The 24,000-nt window shown below is 40.6% G+C and overlaps 1 protein-coding gene and 1 non-coding gene across 3 annotated transcripts; both read left to right on the plus strand.

Annotated features, from left to right (window-relative positions):
• Nucleotides 1-456: 456 nt before the first annotated feature.
• On the plus strand, nt 457-539 carry trnal-cag (transfer RNA leucine (anticodon CAG)). Its single transcript has one exon. It is a non-coding gene; the product is annotated as a tRNA-Leu (tRNA).
• A 3,501-nt stretch (nt 540-4,040) lies between these two features.
• Nucleotides 4,041-23,610, plus strand: rp1l1b (rp1 like 1b). 2 transcript variants are annotated; one of them, XM_069515266.1, is made up of 4 exons: nt 4,041-4,233; nt 6,270-6,885; nt 9,408-9,573; nt 10,138-23,610. In XM_069515266.1, exons 2-4 carry the CDS (start codon nt 6,415-6,417, stop codon nt 22,758-22,760), a joined length of 13,260 nt encoding a protein of 4,419 aa, XP_069371367.1. In that variant the 5' UTR covers nt 4,041-4,233; nt 6,270-6,414; the 3' UTR covers nt 22,761-23,610. The 2 variants fall into 2 exon arrangements, with proteins under 2 accessions (XP_069371367.1, XP_069371368.1); XM_069515267.1 differs by lacking the exon at nt 4,041-4,233 and adding an exon at nt 5,356-5,465.
• Nucleotides 23,611-24,000: the final 390 nt, after the last annotated feature.

Here is a 24,000-nt window from a genome sequence, read left to right on the forward strand (position 1 = left end):
AAAGCTCAAAACTGTTTTATTTTCTAAAGTCATACAATTTTGGTGACAAAGTGTTAAAGCACAATAAACGACAACATTGCCTGAGCTTGATAGTTTGACTTTTCCGGACCTAGCGGCTGCGACAGGTACAGCAGCCTTCTGTTCTCTTAAATTAGCATCAAGCTAATGCCCAGACACGTGTTGTGACCACAGTCAGCAGATAAAATGTCTGTGACTGACTTTGACTCATGTTGTTTTTTCCCTGAGGAACAACACGCGCAGTCTGTGCTGTGTACTCTCTGTCTGTCTCTCTGTACTCTCACACAGAAATCCGCCTGTGAAGCTCACGTTCAACCAAAAACATCCGCTTCCTGTTGCTCCTACTTCCGGGCTACCTGTCCTGACGCGTTGCCATGCCAACCAGTACACACCGGTACACACTATATGACCTACAATCGATCCCTATTAGTTTCACCTGTCAGGATGGCCGAGCGGTCTAAGGCGCTGCGTTCAGGTCGCAGTCTCCTCTGGAGGCGTGGGTTCGAATCCCACTTCTGACAAGTTTTTAATTTTCTGTGTTTTACATTTTCAAACTTAATCTGACACAACACCAAATGGATGAATGTAAATGGGTTATTGACAGCTTGAATTTATCAATTTTGAAGAATAAGTTAAACAAACCTACTGGACTAACAGTATGAGAGGAAATGGAGACAGATAACGGAGCAGTCCCAACTCAGACTACTCGTTCAAACGACGTGACAACACACACACACGAGGTGAAATCCCTTCTAGGCTTAAACTGACGTCTTATAACGTGAACAGAAGTGTATTAGATGTGTAAATACAAATACTCACCATGTCGACTGAACAGACGTGATCTTTTTCCTTCTCGTTTTGAACGCACCGCTCCTGCGCCGTACTCACGGCTCTAAACGCCCCCTGTCGGCCACGACGAATCCAATTCTCGTCCAACATTTCCGCCCTGTGATTGGTCAAATGTTGGCGAAATGATTGGTCGTTGAATGTTGGACTTGCGAATCCGATTGGCTGCTGAAGCGTCCGTCCTCTGGAGGCGTGGGTTCGAATCCCACTTCTGACAAGTTTTTAATTTTCTGTGTTTTACATTTTCAAACTTAATGTGACACAAAACCAAATGGATGAATGTAAATGGGTTATTGACAGCTTGAATGTATTAATCTTGAAGAATAAGTTAAACAAACCTGCAAATAGGTAAACACGACAGATCAGTAAATGTGGGGTTCTCCATAGTTTTTGTGCAGCAGTAGATCAGGAGGTGTCCAAAGTGTGGGCCTGCTGCTGTGGGATGGAAATAAATGTGTTCTGTGTGTAAGTGCTCCTTCTCTTGGTTTATATTTAAACTCCCTCAGCTGTGACTTCCCTGTGCCAGGTTAAGGTTAAAGAGTTATAGGAAGCAAAGCCTGTCTGGACACGCATTACCCTCCCATGGCACAGCACACGAGACATGAACTGTTTCTTATATTTATTCAGGATGTCTAATTTAACATGGAGGGGCACGTCTTTTCCTATTTTTTGGTGGATGTTTTCTTTCTTTTTTTAAAATAAGTCACATTTTTAAATGACTTCATGAAATTAGGATAGCTGCAGTAAAGGGTGAAAATATAAGTTGGTGTCAGATAAAAAAAATTATTGTATTCGTGAAGTAATTTTAACTCATAGAACCTTAATGTTATACATTTAATTACAACAATGGAAATAGTTGGTGTTTGTGTAATTGCTTTCTATAAATTTAATGATAATTCAAAACCTCAAACTGAATCGATAGCCAATTATGTTAGGTGGTACTCTAGTATGCAGCCTAATGTAATTGTGTGACCATAAGTGTAGGTTGCCCTTTAAATTTGAGGATTCACACATTAATATCACATCTTATATCCAACTTTCAACTTGGGTTTAAAAATCATCCATCAAGGTCTCAACATTCGACTGCTTATGACTATGACTTAACATGGCAAAGCAGGTTGCACTCTAATAAGCCCTGATATTTTAACTGCAGCCGGGGGGGGTGTGTTAAGCCTGAGCATCAGCGTACACGTGCGAGCAGATGATGAGCTTGGGGGTGTCCTGCTGTGACTGTGATCCAGACTGCTTCCGCATGGTGCAGGTTGGTTTGCTGACAGGAGGCAAAAATACGAATCAGTCTTTGAGAAACTATGTCAGTGTGGGCATTTAAAGCTCTGAGAGGCTGCAGAAGATGGTGGGGTTGTTTGTGTATTCATAAAGAGTTCCTGTGAAAAAAACCTATATCAATATTCAGACATTTCATTGGAAGATTAGTAATTTCTGTCTTCGTGACGACTCTGCACAGAGCTGACTCACGCTGATCATAAGCTCTTGTAAGTTTGCTCCTAAGGGGGGGATGGGCCTTCCTTGCACAGGAAAACGCAACAGTCTGATCACCGTACCACGTCCTCAGCATTTCTTCTGACTCATTTGCAGTGTCATGACTCAGCAGGGGGCAGGGGGGGGGTCTATGCTTTTTTCGCTCATGAGTCAGGACACCATAAATCCGTCCAACTCGAGTCAACTCCACCCCGCCATGACCTTCAAGCTCCTTAAGGCTTAAGAGAGATGGCAGCATGAGAGCTCACCCCTTGCATGTGTGTGTTGGATTGGTGGGAGTGGGTGCTCCTGTGATTAAGCACTTCTTGAAACCCTGCATCACCGGGGAGGGGTGGGCACGCCGCCTGTAAACCCCTGATAAGGGCGTCCCCTCATGGATTCCGTGGCAGCTCTTTTGTGCTCGAAAAGATTGAGATGACCCTGAGTAATATTCAGAAACGGAAAGCACATTATGAAATACCTTACACAAGTACAAAAGTGCGGGTAAGATATATGACTAGGCCTTTTTGACCTTATGAGTATTGCCTCAACAATCTGTCTGACTTGAAGTCGGCCAATGACGGCAGTGCCTCTCTTGTTAGAATCATAGTGTCCTAAATATGAAAACAGGCAGTTTTAAAGCTGCCTTGTGGATTTGATCCTTGTCACAACTTACTTATTATTTGTCTCTATTGTAGCTGCTCTTGTTCTGTGATGATGATTACAAGACATGACACAGGAATCAGAAGAGTTAGTGGAAAATGTGAAAGTGACGGTTTGACAACATATTGAGCAATCAGGCACATGACTGAGGCTGTGAAATATCCCCACTTAACAAAACAGCAGGTTTTACTGAGTGGAACACGAACACAATATGACATTTCATATTGTGGGAAGGAGTCAAACAACTCACAATAATAATGATACTACTACTTCTTCTACTACCACTACAATTAATAATAATTATAACAACAAAAAACAATATATTAGTACATTTGATTCATATAGCACTTTGAAAAGCTAATTTTCTTAGTGCATTACAATAAAAAGACTCAAGTAGAAGTACAAAAGCTAAACTAGAAAGAAGGGTTTTCTTATAAATATAATTATTACTACTACTACTGCTACTACTACTACTACTACTACTACTACTACTACTAATAATAATAACAACAATAACAACAATGACAACAACAACAATAATAATAATAATAATAATAATAAATGAGTTGATTTTCTTGATGTTAAACCAAATAAATTTATTATTCTACTATTATGGTTCCGGCTCTCTTCAGAAACAAAACCTGAGATGTAAAAAGTGCAGTAAAATTTGTGGGAAATGCAGGAAATCAGTTACTAAATAATAATTGTAAAAAGTATTTTTCTTGTTAAAACACCAGGTGATTTTATCATATGTTGTAATATGTTGCTCAAACACATAAACCAACAGCCTAACTGATATGTACTGTTAGAGACAAACCCATAACTACAGCCACATAACGACGAGGGAAAGGACAAAAGGTTGCAGCTAAAAGAAGGAGCATTATGCCAAGTCATAGAATGTCCCTGTCTTCCACTGCTTTCTAAAAGTGTGTTTAACTCCCTTTATGCAATGGTGAAGTCCAAGTCATGTGTCCAAAGCCTCAGCAGATTTCAGTCCAATCTCTGAGTGATTAGCGAGGCTTTTCAGTCTATCCTTAGCTTCCCATGTACCTGATTAGAAGGTATAGGCCCGCTTCTGCTGGGAGGCTTTTGAACTGCTCTCTCGTTTCTCAGCCTGCGATTGCTGCCGTGTTTCCGTGGGAGTTTACAGCTCATACATTGTGTGGCTTTGGAAGTAACCATTTTCCCTTTGGTGCTCTTATTCTCTGGATCATCATTCTGGATCATGTAAGTATCAGACTGCATATACTGTAACTTTAGGATGCTTTATCTCTGCACTTTAACTGTTGAAACTGTTACCTGCACTTGACAAACCACAAATGAAATGACAGTTTCGAGCTCCTGTGCAGTAGCTTGTTCATTTGACTCACGCACAAAAGGATACAGTAGTCTGTGTTAAACTGGATGAACTCAGGCTGGCCTGTATGCAGGATGTGATTTTTATTTTCCTTGTTTGAACTCTTTTAGGAGCCTCGGTTGGCAAACATGACACCTCAGGGATAAAAAGCATTATTCTAAGGATTCAAGGACACATATGTTTCCTGGTTCTGGTGAATAACGCATGATACTTTTTGCATTTGAAATCCACAGAGTAGAGAAAGCAATTTAATTTCTATGGCAGCTGCTAATTTGCAGAATAACAGCAGTAAAAACCTTCCCTGTATCTTTCATTATTTACCCAACTCCTCCTTTGGCACCTATGAAATTGACAACCTGCATAAAAAATGTAAGATCATATTCTTACATATAAGTTTGTTGTCTTTACAATTTGTACCTATGCATTTCTGCAATTTTATATCCATTGCCGTGGTCTGGCTCACTTGTACTTAGGGTCATAATCCATGTGAACAACTTCATGTATTCAGTGTAGGAAGTTCAAGTGCAGCGGGTTATACAGGTCAGAGCTTATTTACTGTAGGATATTAAATATATGATTTATATTATGCCAAAGAATGTATTCAAAGCTGATTAACTGATTTATAATTCACCCGCACGATCTTGCATTATGTTGTTTGAAATAAACTTAGTTATATTCTAAGATCATCAAAATGCATTTACAGACTAAACCGGTATTGGTTCAACTTAAGACGTTCGGATAAAAGTTGGCAGAATGACATAGAAGAATATTTGTAATGATCAATTGCTTACATGTTTGCGCCGTCAAAATCTTCAGCTAAAAAAATACTTCCTGCACAGCGACAATATTGTTAATACAAGAACAAGGAAAACAGCCAAACCAGTTCTTTATAGGCGTCAGTCAAGCTTGGCCTATTTCTGCTTGTGCTTCATATTGGGATTGCATCCCCTTCCATCAAGCAACAATGATACAGAAGAAGAATACATCATGCTTATTGTAGACATTTCTGCTTTTTGTACGTAATCCCTGCATTATTGACTGCAGGAATAAAAACAAACTGGCCAAGGATTCATTTTCTCCAGTGACAGCCACAATCACTGAGGTAATGTCCACTTTCGCTGCCATAGCAGAGACTTAAGCTCGTTATTTAAAGTCACTTGGAGGATTTATTTGGGGCTCTATCCTCATTATCCCTGTCTCCATTTACTTCTTGATCTTCACAGCAGTCAGTACATATGTAATAACCATGTCAGACGTGTCTCTTCTTAAACATGCTTATGTGATTTCAACAGCTGTTAAAATAGAGATTATTGTTGGACTGGTTATTTTTGTCCTAAACTAAAACTATTCATAAATGTGGGTTAGAAAAAAAAATAGAAATTGTATGAAAAATGTTACTTGAATGTGCAAGTGTCTGACATAATCCCAGTAAAATGATTACCCATAAGCATTTAGGTAGTAGGATAAGAATTAGACGTTATCTGATGATGTAACTGATTCATGGAATTTGAAGAATAAAACAGCAAATCCAGCCACAGCCTTAACGGAGTCTGTTGGATGTTCTTTTTCAGAAGAGCCTTATCTCAGCCCAGATCAAACATGTCATGGTGCTACTTTAGACTTAAGTGCTTTGGAGAAGAAGCCCAGGAGCCATGCTGAGCAACCAGGAAAAGCTAAACTGGGCATTAAATGTAAATGAAAGTTGATCGCCTGCACAGGTTAGCCAAGGATAAAGTTGCATGTTGAGAAAACGAGGCGATTTTCAACACATTTTTCTTTTTTTTGAATTAAAAACGCCAAGAGGTCATGTTTTCACCCCTGTCTGTTTGTAGGTTTGTGAGCAAGGTTACACAAATATAATGGATTTCCATGAATCTTTTGTTTGTTTTTTTATAATCTCTTTCAGCCTGGGATGAATGGGAGCCATGCAGATATGCGGTGCACCACCTTCCCCTAGGCAGTTCAGGAGAAACATGACAACCTCCTTTCACCTCCCTCTACGTCTGCTCACGTGAGATCCTTCGTTGAGAGCAGAGCCGCTTCCTTTCACGATGTCCTCCCACAAACGCAGCTTTCAGTGCTTCAACGCTGTTGGTGGTGAAGGTGTCCACAAGTCTGGTACCCGCCTCCCCAGGATCCCCCACCATGGCATGGTGGCCCACCATGAACCTCTGGAAATGTGCGGCCTTTGCTCTGAATATAGACACGCCCAGGCCCTGGAGGCACTGGAGACGCAGGTTTTACCTTTGTATCAAACTCACACGCCGCATCACCACCACGCACACCGGTGTGTTCTTGGGAGGCCAGCCAGGCCCAATGAGGTGCATTCAGGCCATGGCCGACATAGTCATCATCACAGGTACAATAAGAGGGTGATACTGGTGAAGAACAGCGACCCCTCTGTCAGGAAGACCATCGTGTTGCACCACAGGAGTATACGCAGCTTCGGGCTTTTCTTAGAGGAAGTTTCTGAGCTCATGCAGTACCACATCAGGAAGCTCTACACTCCGGAGGGCCGCAAGGTGAGGTCATTAACACCCGGAACTAGTAGTACTATATAAAGATATGCTGGCATGTACTTTGATGTTCTCTTCCTGCAGAGTTTGGGAGTACTGTGCTTGAATGACATTTTATTCAGCTAAATGATCAGGAAACTTGTTTTTCAGGGAGGAAGTTTAAACCTTCCCTCGTGGTTTAATGAACTGGAAAGGAAGGAAATCTGAAATAGTACTATGAGTTTCGTTTATCTAAATAATTTAGCTTTAACACTAAAAAGTATGTTACTTTCAAGTATTTGTATTAATTACTGTTGCTGCCTGATTTTGAAAATTAGATTAAAAAACAAAACAAAACAAAAACTATTTGAAAGCTTTGTCCCTAAACAATTTATACACCATATTTAAAAAAAAACTGTGTAAAACCATTGCTGGAATATTTAGGTATTATATTCTAAAATCCCAACACCTTATTATGACACCATCAAAATCTACATGATTTTTCTGCGCCATCTTCAGACATGTTCGCAAGAAATACACTCATACGTACACATGTTTCATATCGTTTTCACTTGGTACTTTGTTATAATGTAAATCTAGTTGGATAAATATTTTGAGTGTGTGCATGAGGGGATAAAACAGGGATATTCCATCTCACACACATAAATACACACACGTTCAGATTGTGGGTATCTCTCAAAATCCCATTAATCTTGGTCAAATCAGAGCTATTTTTGAGGGAGAAGAAACAGGTCAATGTTGAAACTCCACTCTCCTGCTTTGATACCAGAGGTGTCTTAGAAATGTGTCTTCCACAGTGGTAATTAATTATGTTCACCGTGGTCACACAAAGCCCAGGGTGAAGCCATTCATCTGCCTTTAGCAACAGTGGATTTAAAATTCAAAAACTGCACCATCATCAAAACTGAATACTCACCGTCGAAATCACTTCAACAGAACTATCAATATTTTTACTCTGTATGTGTTTCAGAGCTGTCAGTAGAAAAAAATAGTATTCAATATTAAGTGTCATGACAAAATGAACACAAACTTACATAAATGAAATAAAAAGAAATAGCAGTATTTTATACACACAAGTTTGAAATTATACGAACATTTTTATTTAATGTTTGATTATCTATGCTTCCTGTAATTCTTATATATATCAATTTTTAATAAAAAAGTGTACTAATATTAGAACAAAAAAGGTGGCATGTTCTTTTAAAGCATCTGAAAATGTAAAAAATCACCCACAGCGAAGATACGCAACCGTTAAATGATAAGAGGTCTAGAAATGGATGGATGGATATGTTTTTAAGCATGGAGGCAAAATACAGAGATACTTTTATTAGGCAAATGTTTGGAGACTTTAAAGAAACAAGTCAGTACACAAATGAACAGTTGGACAGCATGATAATTGAAAGAGACTCATTTCCCTCCTGCATGTCAGTAATCCACTTTTGTTTCTGTTGTATTATAAACTGTGAGAGTAGGAGTTGTCGAAAAAGCAAAAATAAAGCAATGTGATATGCTGTTACAATTTTCAGACCACAGTGTTTCCTTGTCTGTCACATTCAGTCATCTAATTTTACACATTCACGCTTGCAAGCTTGCTGCAGCACTGAGCAATACCCACCGCTCCTGCTAGTGACAATGGAGAAAGAATGCATCGTCATCTGGTGAAGTTGCAGAGAGATCATCCTGGATTATCTGGTCCTGACTCACTGCTTGACTCAGAGCCTTCCTCTACAGGGATTTAGAGCCCTCAACAGCACAAATGAGAAGACAATACCTCGATTAAATCAACATACTGGCCTCATAACACATGTTCCTTGTATGTTAGTCCTATGTTTTATGAAGCAAACAAGACTAAAAGTTGATTATTAGACACATAAAAAAACATTAACGCTTTAATTGATGCTATTTGGGTAATAAACTATAGAATTACAGCCCTGCGGTTGTATTCCTCTGCCAACCGGTGCAGTTTCAGTCCTTTCAGGTGTTCTTGACATGTTGGATTGACAATAATATGAGGTCACAGTGAACTTTGACCTTTGACTCCTGAAAGTAAACATTTGTGCCAAATTTAAAATAATTATCTCAAAGTGTTTCTGAGATGTGGGTTTTCACAAGGCCAAAAACATGTTTCATAAGAAAACAGTGACCTTGACTATTGACCACCCCTTTTACATTACAAATAGGTGTTTCTTTTACTTCCTTAGTGTTCTGTATTCAGTTCGCTCACACGGTGTGCCCAGATATGCTGACAAGGTACTTTTTCAAAGGTTGGTGAAGCAGTGTCTCTGTAAGAAAAACTTTATACAGACTGAAAAAAATATAGTGCGAGGTTGGGAATGTCTGCATTTTTATATGACCACAACATTATCCAGCAATCTTCCTTCTAAAATCCCCGAACTGCTTCAATTATGCCAAGTCAAATGTATTTAATCCAAACTGCTTCAAACCGCAATGTGTGAAAACATTTAGACTGTTCCTGTTCACTCAGTAAACTGACTCACTCTTCATTCATTTCTGTTCTTTTGTTTCAGATCGACAATGTTCAGAGTCTCCTTCAGTGCCCCAGCGTCCTTGTATGTGTGGGACGTGAGCCTTCTCATCCTTCCATCATGGAGAATTTTAGGAAAACATCTAATGACAAACTTCCGAAATTGAGTGGGAGGTCACGCGCCCATGGCTGCGACGAAGGACATGAGGGTAAGAGAAAAGATTCATTTATTAATTTAATTTTTGACATAATTCTGGATACAAATTCCTCTACATTGTTACTTCTGCCACAGGGGTTATGTTTTCGCCCCTGACCATTGGTTTGTTTGATTATAAATGATTTCTAAGTGTGTGACATCTGGTACGGCTTCATTGACTTTAAGGAAACTGTTGGCACTGGTATGCACTCCATAGAGTGTCATTGCATAAAAAAAACTCTAGTACTAAACTCCCATCACAGTAAATATCATTTTTGTTGATAATTTGAGATAGGCTTTGACAGTAATATTCCTGCATTCCCCTTTTTATCTGAATCCACTTTTTCTTCGTCATACCCCTCCTCTCTCTACCCATGTGGGATCTTGCTGCAAGTCAGACAGACAAACAACAATGAAAACATAACCTACTTGGTAGAACTGACTTAGTGCTTCTTAAGCTATATCTAAATGATTATTGTTTCATAATTTTATGGTAAACTATGAACAAAAGACATCTAATTCTATGTTCTTTTTTTTCTGTCTCTATTCCTATCCATTAACTAAATGGTAAATCAAGGACCAACAATGACAAGTGTCAACAATTCAAACCTGGAATCTGACAACAGATCTAACGGCCACTCAGTGTCATCTGATAAGTCATTACCAAATGAAACTAATTCTCCAGAGAATGTGGATTCACCCACTGGTGATGGACTGAGACATGATGATATAGAGAAAAAGGTTCGCGTCAATAAAGACGGGAGTTTGTCTATGGAAATGAAAGTGCGATTCCGACTCCAAAATGATGAAACATTACATTGGTCAACACGAGTAAAAAAGAAGCCAGACAGACCCTGTGAGTTCCTCCAAGGGCACAATAACTCATATTTTGCACATGTTAGTGATATAAGCTATTCAGAGTCAGAAAATCTCTCTGCTGCTGAACAAGATGCGGGTTACCTCACCAGGCGTTACCAAAGACATGCAGAGGAACCTCACTGCCCTCACTGCTATAGTCAATGTCAGGATTATGACATCTGGAAAAATATCCCAGGTATGCATGGAGCGGGTCGCTGCATTCGAACATCCAGCTCGAGTGCATCCTCGCATACAATGGTCTCTAGAAAGATGGTGGTTGAAAGGCAAACTGTGTCTAGATCAAGTGATGACCATGCGGAACAAGTGGTGGAAACCCAGACTGTTGAAGCAGCTGAAACTGTAGAGTACTGCACCATCAGGAGAGGCACTTGCTCACCAAAGTGCAATGAGCAATCTTCCACATTAGACAACTGTGACGAGTGTGCTGATGGTTCCCCAAATGATCAGGTCAAATCCTTAGAGCAAGAAGAACGAGCAGGATCTGCTCCTAGTGCTTCTTCACAAATATTAACAGACCATGAGGAGGCTGAAAATGATGAAGTTGATGATGTCCCACAAAGTGCATCAAGAGGATCTTCTCAGAATAGTAATGTTGCAATGGATGAGACCACTGAGAGTGCAGGGTTAGATGAAGGCTCACCAACCCAGCAGTTATCAACCAATTCATCAGTGACCTCTAACAAATCAGGTGACTCAAAAACCTTACACACTTGTCATTGTGGAGTATCAGAGAATGATACAAAAGGAAAAACCAAGGCCCAGGATGAGGAAGAAGATGAGACGCAAAGAGATCAGTCAAGTGCCATGTCTGTTATATCAAATAGGTCTGAAGAAAAACAGAATACAGAGTCCGAGGATGTAGTGGAGAAAAGATCCAAAAGTGCCATGTCAGTTCGATCAAATACCTCAACAAAGTCCACATCTCACGGTGACACCGAAACACAAGCAAGACCTTTGAGTAGCATGTCTGTAAAATCATTGAAGTCAGAGGTGACAGCTGAAGAATGTAAATCAGAGGTTTCTGATGATGAAAGAGCATTGAGTTCCATGTCTTCCAAATCAAAAGCTTCTAATAAATCAAAGAGATCAGGAGTCTCTCCTTTACCAGATAAAGAACAAGATGAGGAAGAATCGGCGGAATCCAAATTAGAAGAATCTGCAGAGGAGAGCATTCAGAATCCAGCTGAAGTAAATGAGAATGAAACTGAACAGAGAGCACAAAGTGCAATGTCAGTGAAGTCAAATGTTTCTGCTAAATCTAAAACATCGAGAACTTCCGAAGCTCCACCTAAAGATAATGATGAAAATCTTGAGGAAGAAGAGGAAGCTGAAGAGGCTGTTGGAGATCAAGACAGAGTTCCAAGTGTCATGTCATCTAAATCAAATACCTCCGCAAGATCTACACATTCAAAAGCATCTGAGCCTAAAGATGAAGAAACTGCAATGGATAATACTCAAGACAGAGCATTGAGTGCCATGTCATCAAAATCAGCGAAATCGAAACACTCTAATAAGGAGGCTCAACAAATAGCTGACGAAGAGCAAAATGCAGATGAAAGAACAACTAGTGATTTATCAGGAGTGTCCTCGAATAAAGCTGATGATGAGGAGGAAGTAGCGCAGACCTTGGAGAGAGCTCCAAGTACAATATCAGCAAAATCCATAAAGTCAAATGCATCAGCAAGCTCCCGAAAATCTAGAACCTCTGAAAGTCTTAAAAATGCAGACGAAAATTCAGAGGAAAATCAACACAGATCCAAAAGCAGCATGTCAGAAAAGTCAAATACATCTGAAAAATCAACAGTGTCTGCTCAAAATGAGGAAAGTGAAAGGGCACTGAGTGTAATGTCTGCAAGGTCTGTCAAGTCAAATGTATCTGCAACATCAGGAAAGTCAAAGGCCTGCGAGGACATGAGTAAAGTAAATACTGAGGATGTAGATGAGCACTCTGTAAGAGCAACTAGTGCAATGTCAGCTAGGTCTAATTTATCTGAAGGAAGACCACAAAGCACATTGTCAGTCAAGTCAGCAAAATCAGCAAAGTCAAACATTTCTGCAAAATCTAAATCTTCTGAAGTTCCTAATAAAGAAAATGATCACGAGGATCGAAATGATGTAGAGCAAACTGAAGAAAGTGCATCAAGCTGCAACAATGAGGCAGAAGAAAACTCCTGTGTTTCAGCTGAGGAAAGTCCTGACAAAAATGATGATGCTGAGGAAAGAGCATCCTGTGCCGATTCAGAAATATCAGTCAAGTCAAAATCTTCTGCAATGTCAAGCAAGTCAAACGCCTTTAAACATCAGTCTGAGGAAACCAACCATGAGAAAGAAATTGCAAAAAGAGCAACAAGCGCAATGTCAGCAAAATCAACTAAGTCTACCGTCTCTGCAGCTTCTAAAAAATCTAAAACTAGTCAGGTTCTTCCCAAATGTAATGATGATGTTTGTGATGAAGGAGATGCTACTAGTGAGAGATCACCAAGCTGCATGTCAGATAAATCAGCCAAGTCAAACATTTCAGCACGATCAAGTGACTCAAAGTCCCACAACGGTTCAGGTAGAGAAGATGAGGAAGAGAGAGTAACTAGTGCTCTGTCAGTCAAATCTGCCAAATCAACACGATCAAATACTTCTGCCAAATCCAACAAGTCGAAGCCCAGTGACGTTTCAGCTGGAGAAAATGCTACGGATGATGCAGAGCATGGAGAAAGGGCTCAGAGCAATCTGTCAACTACATCTGTTAAATCTGCAAAGTCAAATGATACAGCAAGGTCTAAGAAATCTAGAGGTTCTGCAGCACCTTCTGAAACCTGTGGTGATGTCTCTGAAGAAACTGAGGAGGCTGAAGAGAGAGCGGCAAGCTCAGTGTCAGCCCGGTCAGCTGGGTCATGCATCTCTGCAACATCAAGTCAGTCAAAATGTTCTGCTCGAGGTCCAGCTGAAGAAGAGGAAACTGAAGAGAGAGCAGCAAGCAGCATGTCAGCCATATCAAACCAGTCACATGTTTCTGAAAGGTCCAACAAGTCTGCAGAGACAGCACTCTCAGTGAAATCTGCAAAGTCACATATGTCCACAAAGTCTGTGAAATCAACTGCTTCTGGAGCTCATTCTGCCAAAACTAATGGCATTCCTGATGAAGAAGACAGTGAAGAGGAAACTCCAGACAGAGCACAGAGTGCAATGTCAGCCAAATCCACAATGTCTAATGAACTGGATGGCCCAGCTGAAGAGAGAGCTCCAAGTAATATTTCTGTTAAATCGGTGAAATCAGCAAAGTCAAATGTTTCTACAACATCTAAAAGATCAACTATTTCTCAAGTTCCTTTGGAAGATGGTGTTGACCATTCTGAAGAGATAACTGTGGAAGGGGAGAGTGAGGAGAGAGCAATGAGCTCAATGTCAGACCAGTCACATATTTCTGCTCGATCAAATAAGTCAAAATGTTCTATGGATGTTCCTGCAAAACAACACTCTGAGAAATCTGATGAGGAAACTGACAAAGAACTAACTGAGGAAAGAGCAGCAAGCAGCTTGTCTGTCTTATCAGTTCAGTCACATGTTTCAAAAGTATCTGTTAAGTCTGCAGAGAGAGCACAAAGTGCTTTGTCGGTTAAATCAGCAAAGTCACATGCAACCTCAAAATCTGTCAAATCAAATGCTTCTGAAGCTCATTCTGCCCAAACTAATGGCTGTCCTGATGAAGAAGATGGTGAAGAGGAAACTCAAGAAAGAGCACAGAGCGCAACGTCAGCTAAATCTGTAAAGTCAACTGTTTCTAACAAATCCAACAAGTCCAAAGGACAGGATGGTCCACCTGAAGAAAATACATCTGATCACGAAGAGCGAGCTCCAACTAATATGTCTGTCAGATCAGCAAAGTCTGCACGGTCAAATGTTTCAGTAGTATCTAAGCAATCAAAAGCCTCGGACATTCCCTCTGACAACAATACCGATACTCCAGAAGAGGTAAATGAAGACAAGGCAGATGAAAGCAGATCAGTGAGCTCCATGTCAATTCATTCACTCAAGTCAAATGTTTCCGCAAGATCAAGTAGGTCGAAACGCTCAGCTGACAAAAGCATTGCCAGACCCAGGTCACATAATTCTACAGTATCTATGACATCGAATGCTTCTAAAAATCCTGATAAAAATACTCCTGATGGGATTAATGATGAGGAAGAAGTTCAAAACAGAGCAGAGAGTGTAATGTCTGCAAAGTCAAATATTTCTGAAAAATCAGAAAACGCTCATGATTCTGATGATGTAAAAAGAGCTTCAAGCAATATGTCAGTTAAATCGGCAAGGTCAAATATTTCAAATAAATCTAAGAAATCAAAAGCTTCCGAAATCTGTTCTGAACACAGCACTGAAATTGCTGACAAAGAGCAAACCGAAGAAAGAGCTGCAAGCAGCATGTCAGTAAAATCAGTTCAGTCACATTTATCTGAGAGATCGATGAAGTCTCACACCTCTGGTGTTAATATTGATGATACAGCTACATCTACTGAGAGAGCAGCTAGCGCCTTGTCAGCTAAATCAGCAAAGTCAAATGCTTCTGCAAAAGCAAAAGCCTCTGAAGTTTCTTCTGAAAAAAATGCTGGCCACTCTGATGAAGTGAATAGTGAAGATGATTGTCAAGTGAGACCACAAAGTTCACTGTCAGATAAATCCACACAGTCAAACATGTCTGTAAAATCAAGTTGCTTGTCAACTAAGTCGGTCAAATCAAATATTACTATCAAATCTGTGACTTTCAAAGAAAACACTGATGATGCTGTAAAAATTGTAAAGCGAGCTTCAAGCGCAATGTCAGCCAAGTCAAACACATCTGCAAAAGCTTCTAAGGTTTCCACCGACAATCATGATGAAGAAAATGCCAAAGTAAGTGAGGAGAGGTCATCCAGCGAAATGTCAGTCAAATCAAATATTTCAGTATCATCAAGAAGTACTGCATGTGAAGAACATAGCACCAATGAGGAGCAAACTGTGAAAAGACCAGCAAGTACCGTGTCAGCTAAATCAGCCAGATCTGTAAAATCAACACGCACAGATATTTCAAGCAAGTCAAAGTCCAGTAACTCGAAAGCCTCTAATGCTCAAGGGGAAGAAAATCATGAGGAGAATATGAAGCGAGCTCCAAGCAATAACTCCATCAAATCAGCAAAGTCAGAAAAGTCCAATGTTTCAGCAGCATCAAAGAAATCCAAAGCTTCTGAGGTTCCTGCTGAGGATTGTGCTACTGAAGACAACAGTCCTGAAAATGTTAACAATGAAGACGATGCTGCAAGTGATGCTGAAAACAGGGCACAAAGTGTCAGATCAAATAAATCACTGAAGTCTAATGGAAAGTCAAGTCTGTCAAAAACCCCTGAAATTTCAGATGAAAAATGTGCAGCTGATTGCAAAGACACTGACGAGGGAACAGAAAGTTCAATGTCAATCAAATCATCAAAGTCTGATTGGTCTTTGAGGTCCAGGAAATCTAACATTTCTGAACAGGCAGCCGAAACGCACACCGAAGAGGTAGAGAGGACACCAAGTGTTTTGTCAATGAAGTCAAACATTTCTGCAAGAACCATTAAGTCCAACATGTCCAACATGACCTCTAGTGAAAGGACAAGGCAAGATGAAGAGGCTGACGAAAGAACAAATAGTGTCATGTCAATTAAATCAGCAAAATCCAATAATTCTTCAAAGTCAAACAAATTACTCCCTGCTGAAAATCCTGAGGTTCCCAATGAAGAAAATTGTGAAGAGAAATCGGAGATAGCATCAATTGCCACGTCAGGGAAGTCAGCTTTGTCTGTGAGATCCAAAATATCAAAATCCTCTGATGTGACAGCTGATGAAAATACCAGTGAAAAGGAGGGCAGAACACTCAGCTCTGTGTCTACAAAATCATATCAATCCGAAATGTTAAGCAGGTCCGAGTTCCCGGCTGTGACGGTTGAGGAAACTGAAGACAGATCATCATCAACAAAGTCAAAGGTTTCAGTTCGTTCAAAAATGTCCACAACATCTGAAGTCAAACAAAATAAAAGTCGGCCTCACAGTTCTTTATCTGTCAAGTCAAATCTGTCCAATAAATCTCAAAGATCCAAAACAACTGATATTTTAACAGGTGAAGATGTGGAAAATAAAGAGGAACTGAACATGCCAACAGATATTCCTGAGGAGGACATGGTAAATCCTGAAAACAAGAGTACATCTAGTTTTCACGGGGACGAAAAACAAGCTACAATCGATAAAAGGAGTTGCCAATCTAAGAAAAGCAAGTCAAGCAGGGCAGACACAAAAACTCCTATCGCAGAGGATGTTGTAGTAACATGTCAGAGTGATCACAAATCCAGACATCCAGAGAAAGGACCCTCTGGTAGCAGGAGCATCACAGACAACAAAAGTGACAAAAGCAGCAAAAGCAGGTCAAAGAATGCAGATGAGTTTGAACTAGTGCCATCTAGCCTTCCAAATGCATCCCCAACTGAGGTTGTCAACGAATGGCTGAAATCAATAACTACAGATGGAGATATGTACGAAATGGAGGAACTAAATGAGAACTGCGATGGACAGAAATGTGTCACAGAGGGAATCAATGGAATAGAGCATAGTGAGAGCAATAATAACTCTGTGGCTGAGATTGCAAACGATACAAATGAAGGGATGAACAACGACTGCCAAACAAGCATAGAGGCACCAAATGCAAATACGAACTGTACTCAAAGTGATGATGGCTCAAAAATATTCCACTCTTCTGTACATGTGATGAAAGTACTTTTAAGCCCAAAGCTCGACAGATGTAACAGCTTACCAGAAGTTTCTCCAGTGTATGGACGTAAACTAAGCACTTCAGCCAAAGGTCTTCTGGACAGTCTTGTGAAGTTACAGTTAATCGACCACGATCCAAAAAATGCAAATGAAAAGGATGTACGATACCAAGAGCTGATGAATATTCTTAAGACTCTTTGGCTTTGTGATCCACCAGAAAATGAAGATATTTTAAAGAAGGATGACCACCATTCTGTGGATGATGAGTTCAATCATGCGTCTTCCTCTGGTGTGGACGTCAACAGTGGCTCCACAGGCTCTGGGAAGAGTAGCGATGGTGCGAATGCAAGGAAAGTACAAGAAGTCTGTGAAGGTGAAGCCGACAAATGTCCACAATGTACACCTGAGAGAGACATAGAGGGGATATATGAGGAAAAACAAAAGGAAGATGATCCAGAAACAGATGACACAATTAGAAATAATGATAGTCCAAGAGAACTACCTGAAACACCACCCTCCTCAAGCAAGAGTTCGGGAAATGACAGCAATGGCCAAAAGGTCCCTGAGGAAACTGAAACAGATTGCCAAGAGGACTCCAGTTCTGGTAGTCCTCCCCTCACAGAAAGAGCAGAGTTAGCCAAGAGGATTTCTCAAGATCCTGATCCTGTTTGGGTCCTAACCTTATTAAATAAAATAGAGAAGCAGTTCATGATGCATTATATCAATGCAATGAGAGAGTTCAAGGTTCGATGGAACTTGGATAATAATGAACAGCTTGACATGATGATTAGTGAACTTAAAACAGAGGTCCACAGAAGAATCCAAACCAGTATAAACAGAGAATTGAGAAAAATCCAAGGTCGAGCAGGCCTCCCGAGACCTCCTAAAGAGGCGATGTCACGTACTTCGACGTCACAAGCAGAAGAGAGAAGACGGAGGCTGAAGATTATGCTCAAACAATCGGTTGATCAACAAGCAGAAAGAAGTGATGATTCAGCAACAGGCACATCGTACAGTGACCAGCGCAGTGAGAGTGATGATTACTGTCCATGTGAAACGTGCATTAACAAAAAAATGACATTTAGGCCACCACTTCCTGCAGAAGTTATGAATATCGCACCCCTTGCCATGGACTTTGATCTGAAGAGGATTCTGGTGATGAAGAACAATGCTCCTGGCAACACACAGGCAATCAACTGTGCAAATCACTCTGATAATGATACTGACTCAAAGGATGCACAGACACTTGTAGAAAATGTTATTGCCAAAGCTGTACGAGAAGTGGAGGGGGATGAAGCACACCTTGCTGCCAAGGAAAACCTTGCAGCTGCAGAAGAGGAAGAACCTGGTCATGCGTCTCGCCAGCCAGGTGAAGATGTTTCAAAAACTGAACACCAGTCTGACAAAGAATCTGCAGATATGAACGATGATAGAGCCTCAGACCATGAATCAGCAAAAGGATCATTAACTAAAGATGAGATTGCAGACGTAAATCAAGATGAACTTCAAGAGGAGACTGCAGACGCCACTACAGCTCAAGATGAAAATGCAGCAGAGACCACTGCAGCTGCTACAAGTGAACATGAATGCGATAAAGATGAGGCTGTGGAAGAGGGGACAGTCGATGATGAAGAGATCCCTGCCACCACAACTCATGAATCTGTAGAAGAGAACTATGACGAATCATCAAAAGAACCAGATGAAGATGCAACACTGGAAGACCACATGGCTGTCACAGGTGAAGATGAAATCACTGATGAGAATGCTGAAGATAAAATTACAACAGAAGAGACTGCTGAGCATGCATCTGACAAAGATGAGGCTGTGGACAAGCACGATGAAGAGGTGGTTGCTGTCACCAGTGAAGATGAACTGAAAGAAGAGACTGTTGAAGCCATAACGACAGAAGAAAAAGATGCAGACGAACATGAATCTGACAAAGAAGAAGCTGTGGTGGAAGAGGCAGATGAAGACTTGGAAGAGACTGCTGCCGCTAGTGGTGATGATGATTCTGCAGAAGATTTAGATGCCACCATATGTAAAGGCGAAGCTGCATTGAATAAGAATGAAGCCACGGATGATGATCTGCTAAAGGAACAAACTATGGAAGCATCAACAGAAGATGAGCTTGAGGTAGAAAAGGAGATTGCTGCTACAAGTGAAGATGAAGTTGAAGAAGAGGCCACCACAGCCGAAGAAGAAAATGCAGAAGAGGAAAAAAATGAGGATTTGGAGGAGGAAACAAAAAGTGATAAAGAAAAGTTTGCATCCACCAGTGCAGATGAGTCTGCAGATGAGAGCAATGACACAGCTGCAGTTAGCGATTTATCAAGAGAACCAACTGAAGATGCAGAAACTGAAGATGAGCCGGCTGTAGAAAAAGAAATCATCAGTGAAGATGATTCAAAGTTAGAGACCACTGAAGATGAAAATCAAGCAGAAGCTGTGGAACCAGGGATGGTTGACGATGGAGAAGAGACTCCTGTCATCAGTGATGATGATGACTCTGCTGAAGATGCCATCACAAATGATGAAGAAACCACAGCCGAGAATGATGCTGCAGGTGACGAAATTTCAAAGGAAGCAGATGAAGTGGCAGCGACTGAAGATGAGTCTGCGACTGAAAAAGAGGCAGAAGTCACATCAGAGCTTGCAGAGGTTGAAGATGAAAATCCTGCAGAAGAGTCTGATGTGGCTGCAACATCTGAAGGTGTGGCCACTGAGGCAGAGATGGTTGATGATGGACAAGAGACTGCTTGTACAAGTGATGAAGATGAAGCTACAGACAATGATGAAGCAACATCAGCTGATGTGGCTGCAACATCTGAAGATGAATCTGGCAAGGATGAGGCCACTGAAGCGGAGATAGTTGATGATGGAGAAGAGACTGCTGGCACAAACGATGAAGATGAAGCTAATGACAACAGTGAGGCAACACCAGCCGAAGATGAAAGTGCTGTTGAAAGAGATAGTGTTGTCAAAAGTGAGGATGAAGCCGAGGATAACAGCGCAGAAGAGGAGGCTGATGTTGTACACGAATCTGACAACGATGAAGCAGTGGAAGAAGAAGAGATTCCAGCCACCAGTGGAGATGAGTCTGACACTGCTGAAAAAGTAGAATCTGAAGATGAGATATCTGGAGAACAAGATGAAATGACGGAAGAAGCAGCTGAAACCACTGCAGCTGAAGAGGAAACAGATGTGGCAGATACAACTGAGGAAGCAGGGACAACAGAAGATGTGGAGGAAACTGCTGCCAGCAGTGAAGAGGATTCTGCAGAGGGCACGGACGCCCCTACAAATGATGATGAAACTTCACAGGAAATTGAAGCTGAAGCTGGCCAAACAACTGAAGATGCAGGAGAACTTGAAGAAGAGCATGATGATACAGAAGCTGATGCTGAATCTACAAGAGAGGAAAGCTCCAATGTTGTGACTCAAAGTGAATCAGAGGAGGAGAACGAGGAATCAGAATCAGATGATGATGAATCAAACAATGCAACAACAGATGCAAATGATACCGAAGGAGAAACAGAAACTAAGGAAGAAGCTGCTGTGGCCACTGAAGCGGAAGAGGAAAATGCATCAGATGTTGCAGACGCAACTGACCATGAATCTGACAAACAGGAAGGAGGGACAACAGAAGATGTGGAGGAAATTGCTGCTAGCAGTGAGGAGAAGGACAAGGATGATGAGACTTCACAGGAAATAGATAACACAGCTGAAGCTGGCAAAGACAGAGAAGAACTTGAAGAAGAGCATGATGATGTTGAAGCTGATGCTGAATCTAGAAGAGAGGAGGAATCAGAGGAGGAGAACGATGAATCACCCACAGATGATGATGAATCAAACAATGAAACAACAGATGCAAATGATACCGAAGGAGAAAAAGAAACAAAGGAAGAAACTGCTGTGGCCACTGAAGCAGAAGAGGAAAATGCAGCAGATGTGGCAGATGCAAGTGATCATGAATCTGACGAGGAAGCAGAGGAGGAATCAGAGGAGGAGAACGATGAATCAGCCACAGACGATCATGAATCGAACAATGCAACAACGACTGCAAATGATACAGAAGGAGAAAAAGATGATGAAATGAAGGAAGAAGCTGCTGTGACCACAGAAGCTGAAGAGGAAAATGCAGCAGATGTGGCAGAGGCAAGTGGTCATGAATCTGACGAGGAAGCAGGGACAACAGAAGATGTGGAGGAAACTGCGGCTAGTGGCGAGGAGGAGGAAGATGAGACTTCACAGGAAATTGATAACGAAGCGGAAGCTGGCAAAGATGGAGAAGAACTTGAAGAAGAGCGAGATGATATTGAAGCTGATGCTGAATCAACGAAAGAGGAAAGCTCCAAAGCTGTAACTGAAAATGAATCCGAGAAGGAGAACGAAGAATCAGCCTCAGGCGATCATGAATCAGTAAATGATGCAACAACAGATGCAAATGATACAGAAGGAGAAGAGGATTCTTCAACATATCATAATGAGACTGCAGATGAAACGGCACAAGAATACGAGGCTGGAGAAGAGGATGAAGTGGCTACAGATGAAAATGAGAATTCAAGTGAAGTTGAAGAGGCATCGGCTGAAGAGCCTCAAGAGACAGAAGCATCTGAACAAAATGCAGAAAACAGTGCCACTGAAGACTTTGTTAAAGAAGAAGAAGAAGAAGGTGAAGATGAAGATGAGGAAAAACTAGAAGAAGGTGAGGAGTCTGAAGAGGCTGAGAATGAAAGGGAGGAATCAGCTGAAAGTGGAGAGGAGTCTGGAGGTGAAGATGGCACAGAGGCTGCAACAACAGCAGATGAGACTGGAGAACGAGAAACAGCGCAGGAAGACTTGGGAGAAACTGAAGTAGTGGGAAATGAGATTGCTAAAGGTAACGGCGGAGAAGAATCTGGTGCAGACGATGACTCTGCAGGAGAAGAGGTTGGAGAAACTGCAGACAACACTGAGGATGAATCTGCACCAGACAGCAGACAAATTACTGGTGAAGAAGATGAGGAGGATACAGACAAAAATCCTGTTGAAGCCGAACAAACACAAGAAGAAAGTGACATTGCTGCAGAGCAGCAAGAAGATGTGGAGGAAATATCAGAGAAGAATGAAGAAAATGAACCAGTGGAAGATGTTGATGAAGATAATGATGGACAGACAAATATAACACAGTGTGAAAGTGCAAACATGCCAAATGGAAGCAATGGTAATGATGAAGACAACGTCCATGCCTTCGAAGAAGAGGAGGAGGAAAGTGAGACACCCAATCCAGACTGGAGAGCAAACCAGGGAGAGTCAGCTGATGGAGAAGATGAGGCTGAGGAAGATGAGGAGGAATCAGAGGAAGAAACTGACGCAGAGCAAAATTTGGGTCCAAGCAAGATGAATGATCGAGAGGCAGCTAACAGTGCCGCTCTGGAACCAACAACTTTAATTCCTCTTGATACTTTAGGGAGAGTGAAGGCAGAATCTGATGATGGTGCTTTCGCTGATGTTGAAGATTCTGAGACTGAAACCAACAACCGAGATGAAGTCACGAGCTTCGGGTCAAAGACTTAGAAAAAGAAATTCACCATAAGTTGGCTGTGACTCTGCATATGCTTGACTGACATAAGGTGAGAGTGAGTCTGCAAGAAATGCAAACACTTTGTTCCAGCATTTCTACTCTTGAGATTGAACACATGCACTACATTATACACTAAAAATAAATCTTAAAACTTGATTGTAAATACTTTATGTAGCAGGTTTGCATAGTTCAATGCAAATAAACAGGGCTTTTATTTTCATGAACTATGAACCATAGATTATTTCTTACACGTTATCTACTCAAATCCTCAGACAGAACATGGGAAGTTCACGAATGACATTTTGCTTTGAAATTACTTAATGAATGTACTGTCATACATGCACATATATATACTGTAGTTTTCTCTTCAAATTACTGCAATATACTTATCATTTTTGCTGCTCAACATTGCAGGTTTGAAGATGTTAATGTTTAAAATATATCAAAGGAGTATATATTTTTGTAGTTAATACTGTACTCTTCTGGAGAGCCAGAAAATACTGATAATATTCATTTTGAATGTTTAAATTACTTTTGTGCAGATGCAGTATTCAGGGCAGTATCTTAGTGCTAGATCTAAAAAAAATGGATAACGGTTAACATCATTGTGCACATCATCACAATTCAATTAGATAACTGCATTTCAACTTTAATTGATTTCCATGAGATGAACATGAACCTCTCTGTATGGTCATGGCAGGATTTCTCTGTATAATAACTGGCTCTCCCATTTGGTATATTTCAAAAGTATTTAAGAAAATGCATTATTCTCTGTGGTACAGAGATTATTACCTTTGCTGAATGTACTGTATGAATTATCAATAAAAATAAATGTATTTTAAACTCTTGTGTCGTTTTGTTGGAAATATACCTCAGATTCCCACGAATCAAAAGTGTGACACTGACACGCCGTCATAAGCTGTAGCATAAGTTTGCAGTTGAAAGTAACTGTGTCAGTGTAAAGTGTGTCATCATGGTGAAAAAAGATATTCTTCTTGAATTACCGTAGATGGAAATCTGTTAAAACAGTATATTATGTTGGAAGGATGATAAACAGAATCATAACAATTAAAATAGTAAATAATCCAGTTCAACACAACAATTATTTTATTTTTATATAAATGTAAAATATAATGTATATAATATATATAATATATCAATATTTTCACCAGAAGCGACATGGAGGGGTTAAAAACTACATATATGTATTTGAAGTCAGTGAACTAGTCACAT

Source organism: Paralichthys olivaceus, chromosome 19 (assembly GCF_024713975.1).
Source record: "Paralichthys olivaceus isolate ysfri-2021 chromosome 19, ASM2471397v2, whole genome shotgun sequence".
Lineage (NCBI taxonomy): Eukaryota > Metazoa > Chordata > Actinopteri > Pleuronectiformes > Paralichthyidae > Paralichthys > Paralichthys olivaceus.

What these genes read in the sequence shown, in the direction of transcription:
- rp1l1b (XM_069515266.1), top strand. Translation starts at nt 6,415, where the DNA reads ATGTCCTCCCACAAACGCAGCTTTCAGTGCTTCAACGCTGTTGGTGGT. An exon ending in ACACTCCGGAGGGCCGCAAG is followed by an intron (nt 6,886 to 9,407) that starts GTGAGGTCATTA and finishes CTTTTGTTTCAG; the next exon opens with ATCGACAATGTTCAGAGTCT. An exon ending in CTGCGACGAAGGACATGAGG is followed by an intron (nt 9,574 to 10,137) that starts GTAAGAGAAAAG and finishes TGGTAAATCAAG; the next exon opens with GACCAACAATGACAAGTGTC.